The sequence below is a fragment of the Hoplias malabaricus genome, chromosome 4 (assembly GCF_029633855.1).
Source record: "Hoplias malabaricus isolate fHopMal1 chromosome 4, fHopMal1.hap1, whole genome shotgun sequence".
Lineage (NCBI taxonomy): Eukaryota > Metazoa > Chordata > Actinopteri > Characiformes > Erythrinidae > Hoplias > Hoplias malabaricus.
The window spans coordinates 1155001-1171088 of record NC_089803.1 but is presented as its reverse complement, the minus strand read 5'-3'; the positions used below and the strand labels follow the sequence as shown (position 1 = coordinate 1171088).

Here is a 16088-nt window from a genome sequence, read left to right as displayed (position 1 = left end):
TGCACTTTGGACTTCTTTTCCCAACAGATGCATCTTCAAAATAAACCCAGATCAAGGGACTAAAGTCACACAAAAAGAAAAGGGACGCCAGTGCGCTGTCAACCCGAGGATGCTGAGCCTCATCTCCAAAACTGCCCATTTTGAGTGGACAGAGTAAAACGTATATAATGTAAGCTTCAACCAGCTAAAATACACCTCCAAACCACCGTTGGTTTTATATTTATACATTTTATTTTCTCCAATTCATAACTTTAATATTCATAAGATATAGACATTTTGAAGGTTTTAAATGTAAACTGGACCTGTGCTTTTCCAATGGAGCAGTAAAGTTTGTGGTGGCTAATGAGTCACCTGTTTCAGAAAAATCATGTGCCCAAAAGATAAAATGCAGAGATCTGAAGGGGGCTGTATATATTTATATTTTTATAGCAATATATTTCAATCAATTGGCATAAATCTTTCATCCAATGAAAGGGCAGGGTCTGAGAATTATGAAATGATAAACCATTTTTCTGTCAATTGTTTAGATTTGTTTTTATTACAGGACACAATTATATTTCATTATCACTGATTCCGAAAATGAAAAAATGTTTTTATGACTTTTACTTTAATAAAAACGTAGTAATACAACCTATATGTATAAGCTGAGATTCCTGAGATTCTCCTGAAACTAACAAGCCCTCATTTGTCTGTCTATGACCTTCCTATCAAAAATAATCCACTATTTCCCTACAGTAATCTATGGGAAAATAAGAACCCCAGAAAGGGTGCTCTTACTTTGAAAATCCTCCAGCCAAGGGGCATCACATGATCATAAAACAACCTATAATGCCTAAGCTTTCATTGGACACCTCGCGAGACTCTGCGGACAAATCAGGAGCCGAGAAAATCCCGCTGCGCAGCTACAGAGAGAGCGCCGGGAGCGCACAGAGGAGCGCAGTTTGACGGAGGAATGCACCCGAATACTAGAATTTCACTAGGTTTTTGCTTGTTTTACTGATTATCTTCGCAATGGCCAAGGGACATCACATGATCATAAAACAACCTGTAATGCCTAAGATTTCATTGGACTTAACTTATCTTTGTAATGACACTGAACTGGACTCAAAAGCAAACAGTGATGAGGAATGGAAGCCTATCACAGAAACTCAGAGACTAAGGGCCTCTCTCTCTCTGGTTCCAAAAGCACTATCACCTCAACCACTGACACCCATCAACATCTCAGCCCGAGGTGTCAAGTTCTGCCTCTTCTTTTGTTACGGAGACGAGGTCTGCTTCATATTTTATTTATTTGTATTTACTTTATTTATTATTTGAGCTTGATTCTTTTACATAGTTGGGTTTATAAGGTTTATAACTAACCCTAACCCTAGAACATGCTTCTTGACTTTCTTTCACATTGCATTTGAACAGACACGTGTCCCAGTGGTGTATTTTAGCACTTTGGAGAGGTCTATGACCCCAATGACACCAAAAGAAAACACATTTAGGACGAGCAGTGAGTCCAGCGTGGCCTGTCAGAGACTAATAGAGCTAAGTCACGCCCAACAAACAAACCAAGCACTGTATATTTGTAGTGATTCATTGTAGAAGCTGTTTTTACAGATTGAAGGCCAAAAGGACACTTGGGGATGTTCAGAAGGACACCGGGGCAACACTGGATTCAGACTTGAATAACTACAAAATAAATAATGTCAAACACACAGTTTTTTTTCTGGTAAATGTTCACACACAGACACAGATGTCTGAGCCACAAAATGGACGCCTGATGATTGCCTTCACAGTGAAATGAAGTGTAAAATACTGTTTCAAGACAAAAACACAGTGAGTGTTTCCTAGTGTTTTTGATGTTCAGCGCTAAGATGGAGGCATATGGAATCATTCTTATGATCAAACAAACACATGTACATGTCATTTTAAGTGTTCTATTGAAGAAAACACCACTATTGTGAATATTTTCCATACAGTCAGTGAATAATGATCCTTAAGATTTGGGTATCTGTACTCAGACGGAGATTCAGAGAGATGGCATAGTGCTAAAAAGGAAATGGTTCAATGTAGAACCCTTGCACACAAAGAACATTCTGCGTAATTAAAGGGTTCTCTGCATCATGAAGGGATTCTTCAGACTGTTAAAGAATGTGCTATAGATGGTTCTATTTAGCACCTTTCAGAAAAGGGTTCTATATTCCACCAAAAAAGGCTTCTACTCTTGTTACAATATCAAGCTTGTTAGAGGATACAGGAACCGTTTGTTGGTGTCGCATAGAACCCCTTTCTGAAAGGTGCAATATGGAACCCCTTCATGATGCAGAGAACTCTTTAATCCTGCAGAAGGTTCTTTGAGTGTTTAGGGTTCTATATAGAACCATTTCCTTTACTAAAGAACATTTGAAACAATATCATTTTTAAGTGTGTAGTTTATGGGCTTTTTTGTTTTTTATGCCCTTTGTTGTTTGTCTTTTTACTAAAAGTTGTTTTGAAGAGGAACTTAGAGTGCAGCTTATTTTTGTTTACTGTTGAAAAGAAAAGAATAAAGAACATTGTGTCCCTTTAAAGGGTCATCACTCAAGCAATAAATCATCATTCAGTTCCAAACATTCTGTGTCCCGTGTTAGTTTTTGGAGTAACAGCACATATGCTGAAAACTCACTCAATAACCAACCTTTTTTGGCAGCTTTTTAAAGCTTCCTCTCTGCGCAGAACTGAGCTGCACAGCTTGGTGAGCAACAAGATTTTAGCCTCTTCATTTAAACTAGTGAGTAAAGCAGGGTGTTGGGTTTGTTTTTTTCTTATGACAGTGTTGGCATAAAATTAAGTACCTTTAATAAACAATGCCACATGTTACGTCCCGTGTTATTTTGGAGTGTTTGTTTTTCTTTCTCTGTCAACAACTATGTGTGCAGCAACCCGCTTCCTAGAGGCAGTGCCATTACGTTCTTTGAAGGCAATACCTATAGTAAAGGCTCTTATAAAGTTTTTCTCTACTTTTGGGCTTCCTAACTAATTTACTACATGCCTCTTGTGAATTCGTTTGGTCTAATGACTGCCAACATGCTTTTGAATCTGTGAAAACATTGCTCTGTAATGCTCCTGTGCTCTCTGCTCCAGATTTTACACGGCCATTCAAGCTGGATGTGGATGCTAGTGAAACTGGTGCTGTCCTTCTGCAAGAGGATTTAAGTGGTATCAACCATCCAGTGTGCTATTAATCCAAAAAGTTTTTAAAACATCAGCTTAACTACAGCACTATAGAAAAGGAGGCATTGGCATTGTTGTTGGCATTACAAAATTTTGAGGTCTGTGTTGGATCTAATTCATGGCCACTTGTTGTGTACACTGATCATAATCCGTTGATTTTTCTCTCTCGAATGAAAAACTCAAATCAACGAATTATGAGGTGGGCACTTATGGTTCATGAATTCAATCTGGAGATTTGTTATAAAAAGGGTCAGAGAATGTATTAGCTGATGCTCTTTCTCGTGTTTATATTTTTTAAAATAACATGGTATGTTAAATTTTGGTGGTGGGGTGTTACGTCCCGTGTTATTTTGGAGTGTTTGTTTTTCTTTCTCTTTGTTGGAGATTTTAGGTGAATGCTCTTGGGGCTGATTTGCTGCCTGTTGCTCCACCCACATGCTTCACTTCTGATTGGCTGGCTCTGATGGCGGGAGATTTAAAAAGGACCCTTGTCCTGGAGTTGGGGAGCTGCTCCTTTTCTTCTATCCAAGCCGATGCTTTGCTTCAGCGGGCTGCCCAACAGTGTCAGACCAAAGTTCTTTTGATGTTGTATTTTAAACAGGATTTGTAAGGGAGACCTGCCATTTTGTTTATGCTTTTGGGCCCTGTTTTTGATGAGAGTAGACAGGGCAGCTATTTGTATTTTCTTTTCTGTAAGTTTAGTTAGTAAAGTTGGTTTATTGATAGTTATTGTTTGTTATTTTGGCCTGTGGTCCCCCTGAAGCTTTATCCTGTTTTCTAAGAAGCTTTTAAAGCTGTCATGAGGCAATATTGAATGCTAAAAACAATAAATTATTACCTTCAGTATCTGTTTCTTTCTTTTGGTGACTTTAAGAGTTACTTTGGTCTGAGGCCATTTTTTTTTAATAATTTATAAACTTTTATTATGTCCAACCCCTAGTGGACATAATACACAATTTATGTCACTTATACTATTTCCTGCATTAGATTATTGCAATGCATGGTTTTCCAGGGCCGCACAGTGATGCAGTAAGTAGTGTCGCTGTCACACAGCTCCAGCTCCCGGGGTTGTCGGTTCGAGCCCCACTACGGGTGACTGTCTGAGGAGTTTGGTGTGTTCTTCCTGTGTCTGGGTGTATTTCCTCCCAAAAACATACATTTGTAGGTGGATTGGCGACTCAGAATTGTCCATTGGTGTGAGTATGTAAGTGTATGTGTGAGTGTGTGTGTTGCCCTGTAAAGGACTGGCGCCCCCTCCAGGGTGTTATCCCGCCTTGCGACCGGTAATTCAAGGTAGGCCACGGACACACCCCTGAATTAGAAAAGTGGATACAGACAATGAATGAATGAATTGTTTTCCTGCCTTTGCCTGTATTACTTTTACTTTTTACAGATTTATTGATATGATTTTTCTCACTGACATCACTGATTGATTGCTGGCAGAGACACAACATGAGAGGTGTTGTCTTGTACTCTTTTAAAAGAAAAAAGACTGTGTATTAATAAAACAAGTTTGACAAATTTGTAACCAGAATTGCAAAGTTTTAATGTAAAAGGACACATGAATATAAAATTAATAAGATTTTCTGTAAAATTACAAAGAAAAAAGTTATGAACGTAAAGCTTTAAATAACTAACGCAATGTTTAATTACAGAATATTGCTGTAAGTTTACATTTGTTTATAATTTAAGAAAGCAGAAAAAAAACTGTATAAATACACAATAACACTCAATAATTTAAACACCCAAAATCACACAAGCTCCACCACAAAATAAACCCAAACACACAATAATAAACTGCTTGTTCCCCAACACCTGCGCAGCTGTTTGTGAAGGTAACATTTCCATTTCAGGTCAATCTCACAGCTACCATTTAGCCCTCGATCACAGGACGTTTTGGACTGAGACTGAGACGCTCATGTTCCAGTGTGAGCTCCATATCTTCAGTTCTCTCCACTGTTTTGAGGAAACCCTCACCATTTAAGACCCTGGGGGACACCTCAGTGATGACGTACACAACAGCAGTGTGTACTTCAGAGGACGGTTCTGTTATGGCAATAGTCTAAGTGGAACCAGGAAGGAAGACCGATTCTCAGGCCCAAGGAGAAATCAGAGGAATAAAGACACAGAGTCAAGTATATTGCATTATATTGTTATATTGCATTTTCCCATCACATTCCTCCCTTTTTGTGATTAATTAAACATGTAATATGGAAGAACGTAATCATAAACCAACGTAAAGTAATAAAAATGCAAACAATAACATCATCCTCAGACTAGCTAGGTATCATGCATTGAAAAATGAGCAAAAGTAAAATAAAATGGTAAACCAATTGAGTGAATAAATGAGTGAGTGTTAAAGAAATATTGATGAAATGTATAAAATGATTAAATGATTTACTCATCCTCCTCAGTAGAATCATGGTCCAAGGAGGCATAAATTGGCTGAGGCATTTCAAGGGGCAACTCGTCCAGAGCATCACATGTCCACTTCTTCGCTAACCATAGTGAAGGTGACAGAACACTCAATAGTTTTGGTGATCAAACTTCTAACACAGGGAATAATGCAGCATCTGATTACTGCCAGCACTAATAATGAAATTATTATCATGATAGTTAATTTCAACACCAATGCTCCCCATTTGCCAAAGCATGAATCAAACCATGCCATCCAGTCATTTATACTCGAAAATTCATGAAACTCAGCAGTGAAAGCTGTCAGTTCTTCCATAATTGTTAGAGATGGGGTTTTGTGTCCTCACTGGCTCCGTTTTCCTAGGGAGATGTGCCAGTGTAAAAGCAACAAATTTTAAGCGAGCGAGGCGTGTAGAGCCAGACCCCTGCAATGGAAAAGCACATAACTACATACAAAACACCTGAGGTTTATTATTGTGATGCTTCACTGACCGGTAATAGAGCCTCTGTCATTGCTATACAGGTGCTACTCTTAAAATTAGAATATCATGAAAAAGTGTATTCATTACAGTAATTCCATTCAAAAAGTGAAACTTGTATATTATACTCACACACAGACTGATATATTTCAAGTGTTTATTTCTTTTAATTTGATGATTATAACTGACAACTAATGAAAACCCCAAATTCAGTATCTCAGAAAATTAGAAAATTGTGAAAAGGTTCAATATTGAAGACACCTGGTGCCACACTCTAATCAGCTAATTAACTCAAAACATCTGCAAAGGCCTTTAAATGGTTTCTCAGTCTAGTTCCGTAGGGTACACAATCATGGGGAATACTGCTGACTTGACAGTTGCCCTAAAGACGACCACTGACACCTTACAAAAACAGGTCAAGAAACAAAAGATCATTGTGTAAAGAGGCTGGCTGTTCACAGAGCTCTGTGTCCAAGCTCATTAATAGAGAGGCGAAGGAAGGCGAAGGGTGAACGCAGTGATGTTTCCAGACAGACTGATGACTAAAACTCTTCCCACACTCTGAACAGTGATACGGTTTCTCTCCTGTGTGAATGCGCTGGTGTTTTTGGAGAGTACCCTGTTCAGTAAAACTCTTCCCACACTCTGAACAGTGATATGGTTTCTCTCCTGTGTGAATGCGCTGGTGTGTTTGGAGATTACTCTGTACAGTAAAACTCTTCCCACACTCTGAACAGTGATACGGTTTCTCTCCTGTGTGAATGCGTTGGTGTTTTTGGAGACTACCCTGTTGAGTAAAACTCTTCCCACACTCTGAACAGTGATACGGTTTCTCTCCTGTGTGAATGCGCTGGTGTGTTTTGAGATGACCCTGTTGAGTAAAACTCATCCCACACTCTGAACAGTGATACGGTTTCTCTCCTGTGTGAATGCGCTGGTGTGTTTTGAGACTACTTTGTTGAGTAAAAGTGTTCCCACACTCTGAACAGTGATACGGTTTCTCTCCTCTGTGAATGCGCTGGTGTTTTTTGAGATGACCCTGTTCAGTAAAACTCTTCCCACACTCAAAACAGTAATAAGGTTTCTCTCCTGTGTGAATGCGCTGGTGTTTTTGTAGATTGCTCTGTTTAGTAAAACTCTTCCCACACTCTCCACAGTCATAAGTTTTCCGTTTGTTTTCACTTGTCTGAGATTTCCTGTTGGATGTGTGAGTGTGGGGAGTATCCAAGGATGTTTCCTGAGAACTGGAGCTTCTGTCCTCCATATCCTCACATGTAATCCCTCCTGATCTCAACATTGTGTTATATTCCACTTGGAAATGTTTCTTGATGCACCTGTGGAAAAACTCTGGAACTTTCTTGAACAACAGGAGCCAGAGAATGTATCCAAAGAGATGGTCTTCTGTCCTGGAAGACAATAAACAAAGATAAATTAGTTAAACTCTCTCTCCCTGTTGGTGACCAATATTCTCCTGAATTTGTAGTCAGTTCCACCTGAAGTACTGCTACTGAAACAGCAAAAAATAAGTCAGTGTTGACAACTCATGGTGCAGGAATAGAGCAACATCTAGGGCTGGGCAATATAAGTGCAAATCAATATCACGATTAATTGTACATTTTACCACGATTGCAATTAATGAACGATTACTTTACAGGAGAGGCGCCTCAACTGCACATAGGGGGCACTCACGAACACCCTTGTTGAGTATAATAAAAGAATTTGGACACCTTTAGGCACATTTAGGTGGGCACGCACAAAACGAGGGCTGCGAGGGTGCAAGTGGTATTTAAATGTTAACTGGTAACAGGTCAGCTCAGAGTGGCAGATGAGGAGTGGCTTGTTATAAACACAGTTCAAATGGCAGTGTCTTATGATGGTATGAGGATGCATTAGTGCACATGGCATGGGTGACTTGCACATCTCTGAAGACACGTTAATGCTGAATTACAAGTTTTGAAACAGCATGCTGCCATTCAGGCATTGATTTCTGGGAAAAGCCTTGTTTGTAAGACAAGGCCAATCCACATTCTGCATGCATTACAACAGCATGACTGCTAAACAAATCCAATACCCACTGAAAACAACTGGCGCATTATGAAATGAAAAAATATGCAGCTGAAATCCTATAACATGCAAGAATCGGAAAACAGTTCCCTTTCAGAACTACCACAACTAGTCTCCTCAGTTCCCAGAGGCTTACAGCGTGTGATTAAAATAAGAGATGAGGCAACACACTGATAAACCCCTGTCCTAACATTTTGTAACTTGATTTTGGCATCAAATTCAAAATGACCTAATATTTTTCAAAGAAAAAACTTTATCCATTTCAAACTTTAGAATGTAATTTTTGTGCTATTTGAAATTAAATAAATGTTTTAAGTAATTTGCCTATCTGAAATACTTCCATATGTATGCCTACTGTTCTGTCTGCTGATGCTTTGCTGTAAAAAGTTTTACAATGTGCCAGAGTGTAGAGACCTGTAAGAAACAAAGTACACACGCTGATTGATTTTATTCAATATATTCAAAAATAAATGCATGAAAAATGCTTTTTCTACACTCCTGACAAATGAGTGTGGGTGTTGGAGCACAACATTTTCAATAATAATAATAATGAAAGTGTGGTCTGTGATTGCACAGTAAATTCACCAGTGAGGTGAAAGCGGGGAACTGTCTCAGCAAAGGCGGCAGGTGTGGAAGCCACCTTCTCAGGGACAGGAGCGACTGTGGAAGCCGCCTTCACGGGGACAGGAGCGGCCGTGGAAGCCGCCTTCTCGGGGACAGGAGCAGCTGGGTTCACCACTTTCACAGAGACAGGAGCTGCGAGGTTCGCCGCCTTCACAGGGACAGGAGCGGTTGGAGGTGCTGCGCACACTGGAGCAGCAGCGGTAAGCAGTCCTGCAATGACGTCCTCAGGGACAGGGGATCCTGCAGCAACGTCCTCGGAAGCATGAGCTTGTGCTGCTCACAGGGTCACGAGTCGACTCCTCCTGAAGGCGCTGAGCGACAGTGGCGTGAATGTGCTGAAGCCGGCTACTCTATTCCGCAGCTGCCTCTAAAACATACCCCACAGGATCTCTGGGGCCTGTACGGAATGGCCTTTGGCGAATAGCATACCTCACGAAAGGACTGTCTGTGTTTGCTGCGTCCTTATATTGATCAGTCATTCTGTCAGGATCGCGGGGCGGACTGACGAAGGTGGACGCACTTGCTAAAACACAGACGTTTATTTACAAGAAAAGAACAAAAACACAAACTGACTTGAGGGTAAACATGACGACTGATAAATGAAAGGACTAGAAACAACAACATGAAACGAGGAAACAAAACAAGGAACAACTGACTAGGACTTTAGAACACGACTAGGAAATGGAACAACACGACTTGTAATAGGAACAACACAAAACAAATGACCGATGAAAGGAAGTGACACAAGGGAACTTAAATACATGAACAGACGAGACACACCTGAAACAGATAACGAGGACGGCGGACAAGGAGGCGGAACAAAGGCGGAGACATGGACAACAACAAACAGAGCCATGTGCTGAGAGAGCACATGGCAGGGAAAACAGACATGACAGGACGAGGGTGTGACAAATATATTTATTTCGTTCACTACATCAGAGGCGATTGCTCTAAGACTGCAAGGGAAGCTCAGCTTCCCCTAAAATGTCAAAAAATAAGTGATCAAATATATACTATTGTGTGTACATGTCATTGAATAAATATGAACTCAACTTTTGTTCAGAATCAGCTTCTTATCACTGGTAACGACAGACTTTCCTCTCAATCATTCCCGCAGTGATTTAAACAGTGAGTTCAATAGCGAAGCAGCGAAGTGCAGCGAAACGAGACGAGTCATTGGATAAATGCTGGGCTTTGTCCCGCCCATCGGACGCTCAGCGTCTCTGGAGGTCTATGGGGCAGTGGGCTGGCCTCGGCTGGCCCGGACGCTCAGCTTCTGCATGATGATTGGATGATCTGTCTGAGGCTGAATCCCTTTTTGATTGACAGCGAAATGAGCGAATCAGCGATCCTTTGGTGTAGAGATCCATGGGAGCATTACATTTTCATTCTGTTCTGAGTTGAACCAGACTTTCTTAAACCTCTTAGCGCTATTTTCTTTGTTAAAAACGACTAGTGACAAATTGAGCTTCTATTTCTGGTGGAGTTTTTTGTAGCTGCTTGTGTTTGGGGACTGACTTCTATCACTCTTTCTGACTTCTATCACAGTTTCTGTCCAGCGGGTGCTGCTGAGCCCCTCCACCGTCACAAAGCACTCACAGGCGGACACACTTCACATGGGCCAAGGCCGTTTAAGCAGCCTAGCTCTGCTGGCCATTGAGAGGACACTAGTCAAGTCCCTGGAAAAGACGCCTTGTTGGTACGACAGGGGCACAGATCATTTTCTTAAAAAGGAACGGAGGGTAGAATTTACGTATAAATAAACCGACACATTTTATGATGTAGGCCAAAATTGAGCTTCCCCTCCTTGAAAGACCAGCATCTGCCACTGCAATACATAATATATTTAATGATATTTTAAATTATATTTTATTGAAATATTTGTTTATAAATACTTTTATGCATATATTTACATAACACACATATGAGAAGGAGAGTCCGTCACATTTCTTGAGAGAGTCAGAAAAGATATTTTACTTTTACATGTGGGACTTTTTTCTCCGGGTGCTCCGGTTTCCTCCCACGGTCCAAAAACACACGTTGGTAGGTGGATTGGAGACTCAAGTGTCCGTAGGTGTGAATGTGTGTCGTGCTGTGAAGGATTGACGCCCCTCCAGGGTGTGTTTCTGCCTTGCACCCAATAATTCAGACAATGAATTTGTGAATATGGGACTTTTTCGTTACTTTGAAGTATTGTTTATGCCTAAGTGTGCTGAAGAATTAAATGTCCAGGTTTTTTACACTACCTGAATTTTATTTATTTTTTTACACTTTGAGGTTCTTATTTGTCTTATATATGCACATTATCACACATAAAACTGACAGTTTGTAGCATTCTCTTTTATGGGGAGTGTAATCACAGTTTCTGATGTTTTTAAGTATGTTATTACATTAAAACTGCATCTTATTAAATTCACAGTTCTTGATGATAACCACAGCCTATGGTTGAATTAATGTAAGCCACTTGGCACTGATTCAATGTTCATTAAACCAAAAGCAACCATAAATCAATCATAAGGAATGGTTGATTTTATGTTGGTTTTGTGTTGTAAATTCATCATAACGTGGAACCAATATGAAATCAACATAAAATCAATGTGCACAAATACATTAATTCTGACCTCGGAGATCAGTGCTGATTCAACCATTAAGACGATGAAAAAATAAACGTTGATTCAACATACTTTTGCTCTCTGGGACCGTTCCGAGGCTGATCATAACCAGCCCCGCAGTCTGCAGCGTCTCGCCTTGGATGTGGGCGTCTGGGCGCTCCCCGCCTCGCGTCTCCAAGCGTCAGCAGTTCCACTCTCACTCGGTCAGGCAGCTGCTCCGTTGTTCACATCGCTCACAATGGTTCAATTCCCCAGCTCACTCCGCCGCTACGCCAAGTCCAGCCCCTTTCCTCCGTTTCCTACAGCTAAGCACTAGCTCCTCACGCTGTGTAAGGTTCCGTCGTTATTGCCTCTCCGTTCTCTCCTGCCTTCCCTCGCTCCTTTCCGCTCTTTCTTACGGTTTACTCCAACTGCTTAAAAACAAAAGTCTCCTCCTCCCAAAGTCAGTTCATTTAACCGAGCGAGGAGTCGTTCCCTATTGGTCAAGTCTGCAATTGGAGGTAACAGCAGGAGGCAAGCAATGTATGAAAAAGAACCAAAAACAATAAAAAACAAATATACAGCCCACCACCAATAACATTCACACATTAACACAATAACACTCAATAATTTAAACACCCAAAACCACACAAGCTCCACCACAAAATAAACCCAAACACACAATAATAAACTGCTTTTTCCCCAACACCTGCGCAGCTGTTTGTGAAGGTAACACTTCCATTTCAGGTCAATCTCACAGCTACCATTTGGCCCTCGATCACAGGACGTTTTGGACTGAGACTGAGACGCTCATGTTCCAGTGTGAGCTCCACATCTTCAGTTCTCTCCACTGTTGTGAGGAAACCCTCACCCTTTAAGACCCTGGGGGACACCTCAGTGATGACGTACACAACAGCAGTGTGCACTTCAGAGGACGGTTCATTCCAGGTTTGGAGTCTCACTCCACCATCGTTCACAGCAGCTCCAGTTTATCTCCGTCTTTGGAGCATTTCTAGAATCACAGTAGGAGTTGGATCTCTGCGTGGCGACTGGCGAGCGGAAGTGGCGAGTTGAGTGGCGACAGAGCTCGCCAGTTCCTCGCCAGTTTTATTAGTGGCGTACAATTCGCCAGCAGCTCTCCGCCAGTTCCTCGCCAGTTTTATTAGTGGTCTCTCGCCAGTTTTATTAGTGATTTCTCGCCAGTTTTATTAGTGATCTCTCGCCAGTTTTATTGGTGATCTCAACTGAAGCAGCGGCTCTCCGCTGTTAAAATACCATTATATTGAAATTGCCAGTTCTGTAAAATTTAGAAACATTAAAAATTGCTTTCTTATTATTGTTCAGCAATGTGACTATGGCCACAATTCTGCACGCGCGCGGATATTTCGAACGAGCAAGAAGGTTTCTGCGCGCGATGTCTTTGACCTGCGCGCTCGCTACACACTTACAGCCATTACAAAGTGCCTCAGATTCAGCCAATCAGAAACATCAAATTACAAAGGTAATTTCTGATTGGATGGTTTAACCGCCAAGTGGGAAGGACATACAGGCCGGAGAACAGTAAATAGGTGGATACCAGTGAGTGGAAGGTTATGGTTAGGGGGAAATCTGTCAATGCCCTCTGAACGGCAACAGACCAGTACATCATAGCCAGGCATTTTATTTTATAATCATTGAATTGGCAACATTGTAGAGTTTTTATCTGTTGTTTTTATTCTTGTATTTACCTTGATTAACTGAGTCAGCAACGTAGCTGATATGCCAAAAACAATGTCACTGATAAAACTGGCGAGAGAACATCTGATAAAACTAGCGAGAGAACACTGATAAAACTAGCGAGAGAACACTGATAAAACTAGCGAGAGAACACTGATAAAACTTTCGAGGAACTGGCGGAGAGCCGCTGATGCAGTTGAGATCTCTGATAAAACTGGCGAGAAATCACTAATAAAACTGGCGAGGAACTGGCGGAGAACCGCTGGTTCAGTTGAAATCACCAATAAAGCTGGCGAGAGATCACTAATAAAACCGGCGAGAGCCACTGATGCAGTTGAGACCACTGATAAAACTGGCGAAGAACCGCTGGCGAATTGTACGCCACTAATAAAACTGGCGAGGAACTGGCGAGCTCTGTCGCCATTCAACTCGCCACTTCCGCTCGCCAGTCGCCACGCAGAGATCCAACCCCCTCTCTAGAATCATCTTTAACATCTCCACTACAGCGAGTGACTTTTGGAGAACAGTGAGTACAAACAGCAGCAGACGATGGCTGTAACTTCCTCTAAACCCTTCGCTCATGTCCCAGATTAAGAGTTCATGTCGGTGAAGAGGTCAGTGGCAGCAGAAAGTCACTGGTTAGGAAGACGGTCAGAACACTTAGAAATGTGCTGGATACATCAGTGCTGTGTGTGTGCAGTGTGTTTAGTGTGGACCCTCAGTGTGAACAGTATCAATAACACACTACTGTACATAGGAGAGTGATGGAGAGACTGAACAGGATTCACAGTCCTGCTTTTACTGTGTGTGCTGTGGTTTGTTGGTGGAGCGTGTCACTGTGACACAGAAGAGAAAGACAAGACTGTTTCTCTACAAGGAAATAATGAGGAATCAGAAATGTACAAAGACAGATTACAGTCCGATAGAAAGCAGGCCTTAGAGAAAAGTATCCACACAGTGCAGTCTGGAGAATTCCAGCTCAGTCTTTCTACTCCTCCTGATGTTCCTGTCTGTCTGGCCCCACATTCTCACCCACATCAGAACGGAGACACACCCCTTGAAGGAAAGACTCTGTGGGAACGTCTTCTCCAGGTTCTGCAGGCGTCTGCGCTGACGTCCTCACACGCTGCGTCCACAGCAGTCAGCAGGTGGTCTGAGTGTGTGTCTGTGATCAGAAACCTTCCACCCCCAGAGTAGAGCTCCTCCACGGGGTTAATAAAATAAATCAGTAAAAACACTGAGACTACAAAGCTAACTAAGAATGCTGTAGCTATGGTGATATGACAGGGTTAATACAGAACAGTGATAATATGAAAACCAGCCCGAACACCAATATAGAAGGAGTAACCTGAAAGTGAGTGATTAACCAAAAGCTTGTTTGAAAAGGTAGGTTTGAACCCGAACCCCGCTCATTGCGGGGTAGAAACACACCTTATATAATCAGCTTTGTAAGTCTTGAATGTCTGAATGCTTCTGTGAGCTCCGTATACCGTTAGATAGCGCAGATCCTACCGTTTCTAAAAATAGCGCTCTCATCGTGGTGCTGTGAAGCCTCTGGGAGTAATCCAGTGTGAAAAACCACCTAAAAATCAAGGCGCTCCTTCAAAATGTTTGTCTTATGTCCTTGTCATGAAAGACTAATGATAGGCGCTAAAATCATAAAAAAAAAACGCTGAAAAAGGGACAAGAAAGACGCTGTTTACTTTCAGTTTCGTTTTGACTCACATAACGTCAACCCACGCTGTCTCTGGGCAGAAAAATATGAGTCATCAGCAAAAACATATTCCTATTATTGATTTATAGTTTTTCAAGGTTTTTTTTAGGTTTCACATCAAATAACACTGCATTAGATCAACAAATATAAACTAAAAAGCTTAAATATTTATTTATTGTGTGTTTTCTAAATAAACAAGTATTATTTCATCATTTTTTAAAAAGATTATAATAATAATAATAATTGTAAATATTATCAGCATCTGAGAAAACTGCCAAAGTACTAAAATGTTTTTTATTTGTTGGGATATTGTCCGTATTTGTCCTGAACTAAATTCCTGAAAGTCTGGGCCTGCTGTGACTGTCAGAACTTTATCAGTCATACATCCCAGAGCTTAGAATATCAAGAAAAATATGTGCGTCTGATGCTAAAAATTTATTTTGTCACAGTAATATGACATGTAATAAATTAGCATCAAAAATGCTTATGTTTTCAACTAAAATACACCTCACACTAACAAACTGTGTCAAGATACCCACTGTGGGAATATGATTTCAAGGCTGTACATTGAGAAATATGAAAAAAAAGCAGGCGCTAGGTAAAATTTTTGGTCAAAACATGACAAATTTATAGAAAAATTGATTTATCGGTCAGCATGAAAACCTCAAGTGATTACATATTTGAGTAGCTAAGGTTCTTTAGAAAATAAAACAACATAGCCATATTCAATATGTCACATAATTACTGTTTAAATGCAACTGAAAGAGGCACTGACAAATAAACGGAATAGCAAAATAGCTATATATATAGGGTCCATAGGGTTAATCTAGATTTAAAGATTGAGAGTGTGTCTGAGCCCCGAACAGTAACCGGAGGCTATTCCAGAGTTGAGGAGCTTTGTGAGAAAATGCTCTTCCTCCTGCTGTGTTTTTCTTAAAGCGAGGAACAAAGAGTAGATGGGCATCCTGTGAACGAAGTGTACGTGACGGGCGATAAGGTATGAGAAGTTCAGTAAGATACTGCGGGCCTAAACCATTTAGAGATTTATAAGCTAAGAGGAGTATTTTATAGTCAATGCGAAATGTTACAGGTAGCCAGTGTAGGGACGAGAGAACTGGGGTGATATGTTCAAATTTTCTAGCTCTAGTTAGCACCCTGGCTGCTGCATTTTGAACTAACTGAAGCTTGTGTAACGCTTTGCACGAGCTCCCTGCCAGGAGCGCATTGCAGTAGTCTAGACGTGAAGTTATAAAAGCATGCACTAGTTTCTCTGCATCTTTTAAT

At 40.9% G+C, this 16088-nt stretch overlaps 1 protein-coding gene and 1 pseudogene across 1 annotated transcript in view; one reads left to right on the top strand and one right to left on the bottom strand.

The window, feature by feature from the left end:
• LOC136694208 (zinc finger protein 850-like) overlaps positions 1–16088 on the bottom strand; it is a 112030-nt gene that overhangs the window by 58569 nt on the left and 37373 nt on the right. The window contains exons 3-4 of the mRNA XM_066667588.1: positions 6639–7045; positions 5095–5102 (exon numbers count right to left, since the gene is read on the bottom strand). Coding sequence (XP_066523685.1) covers positions 5095–5102; positions 6639–7045 — 415 coding nt within the window. The remainder of the gene's footprint in view (positions 1–5094; positions 5103–6638; positions 7046–16088) is intronic.
• LOC136694217 (NACHT, LRR and PYD domains-containing protein 12-like) overlaps positions 1–16088 on the top strand; it is a 60908-nt pseudogene that overhangs the window by 19803 nt on the left and 25017 nt on the right.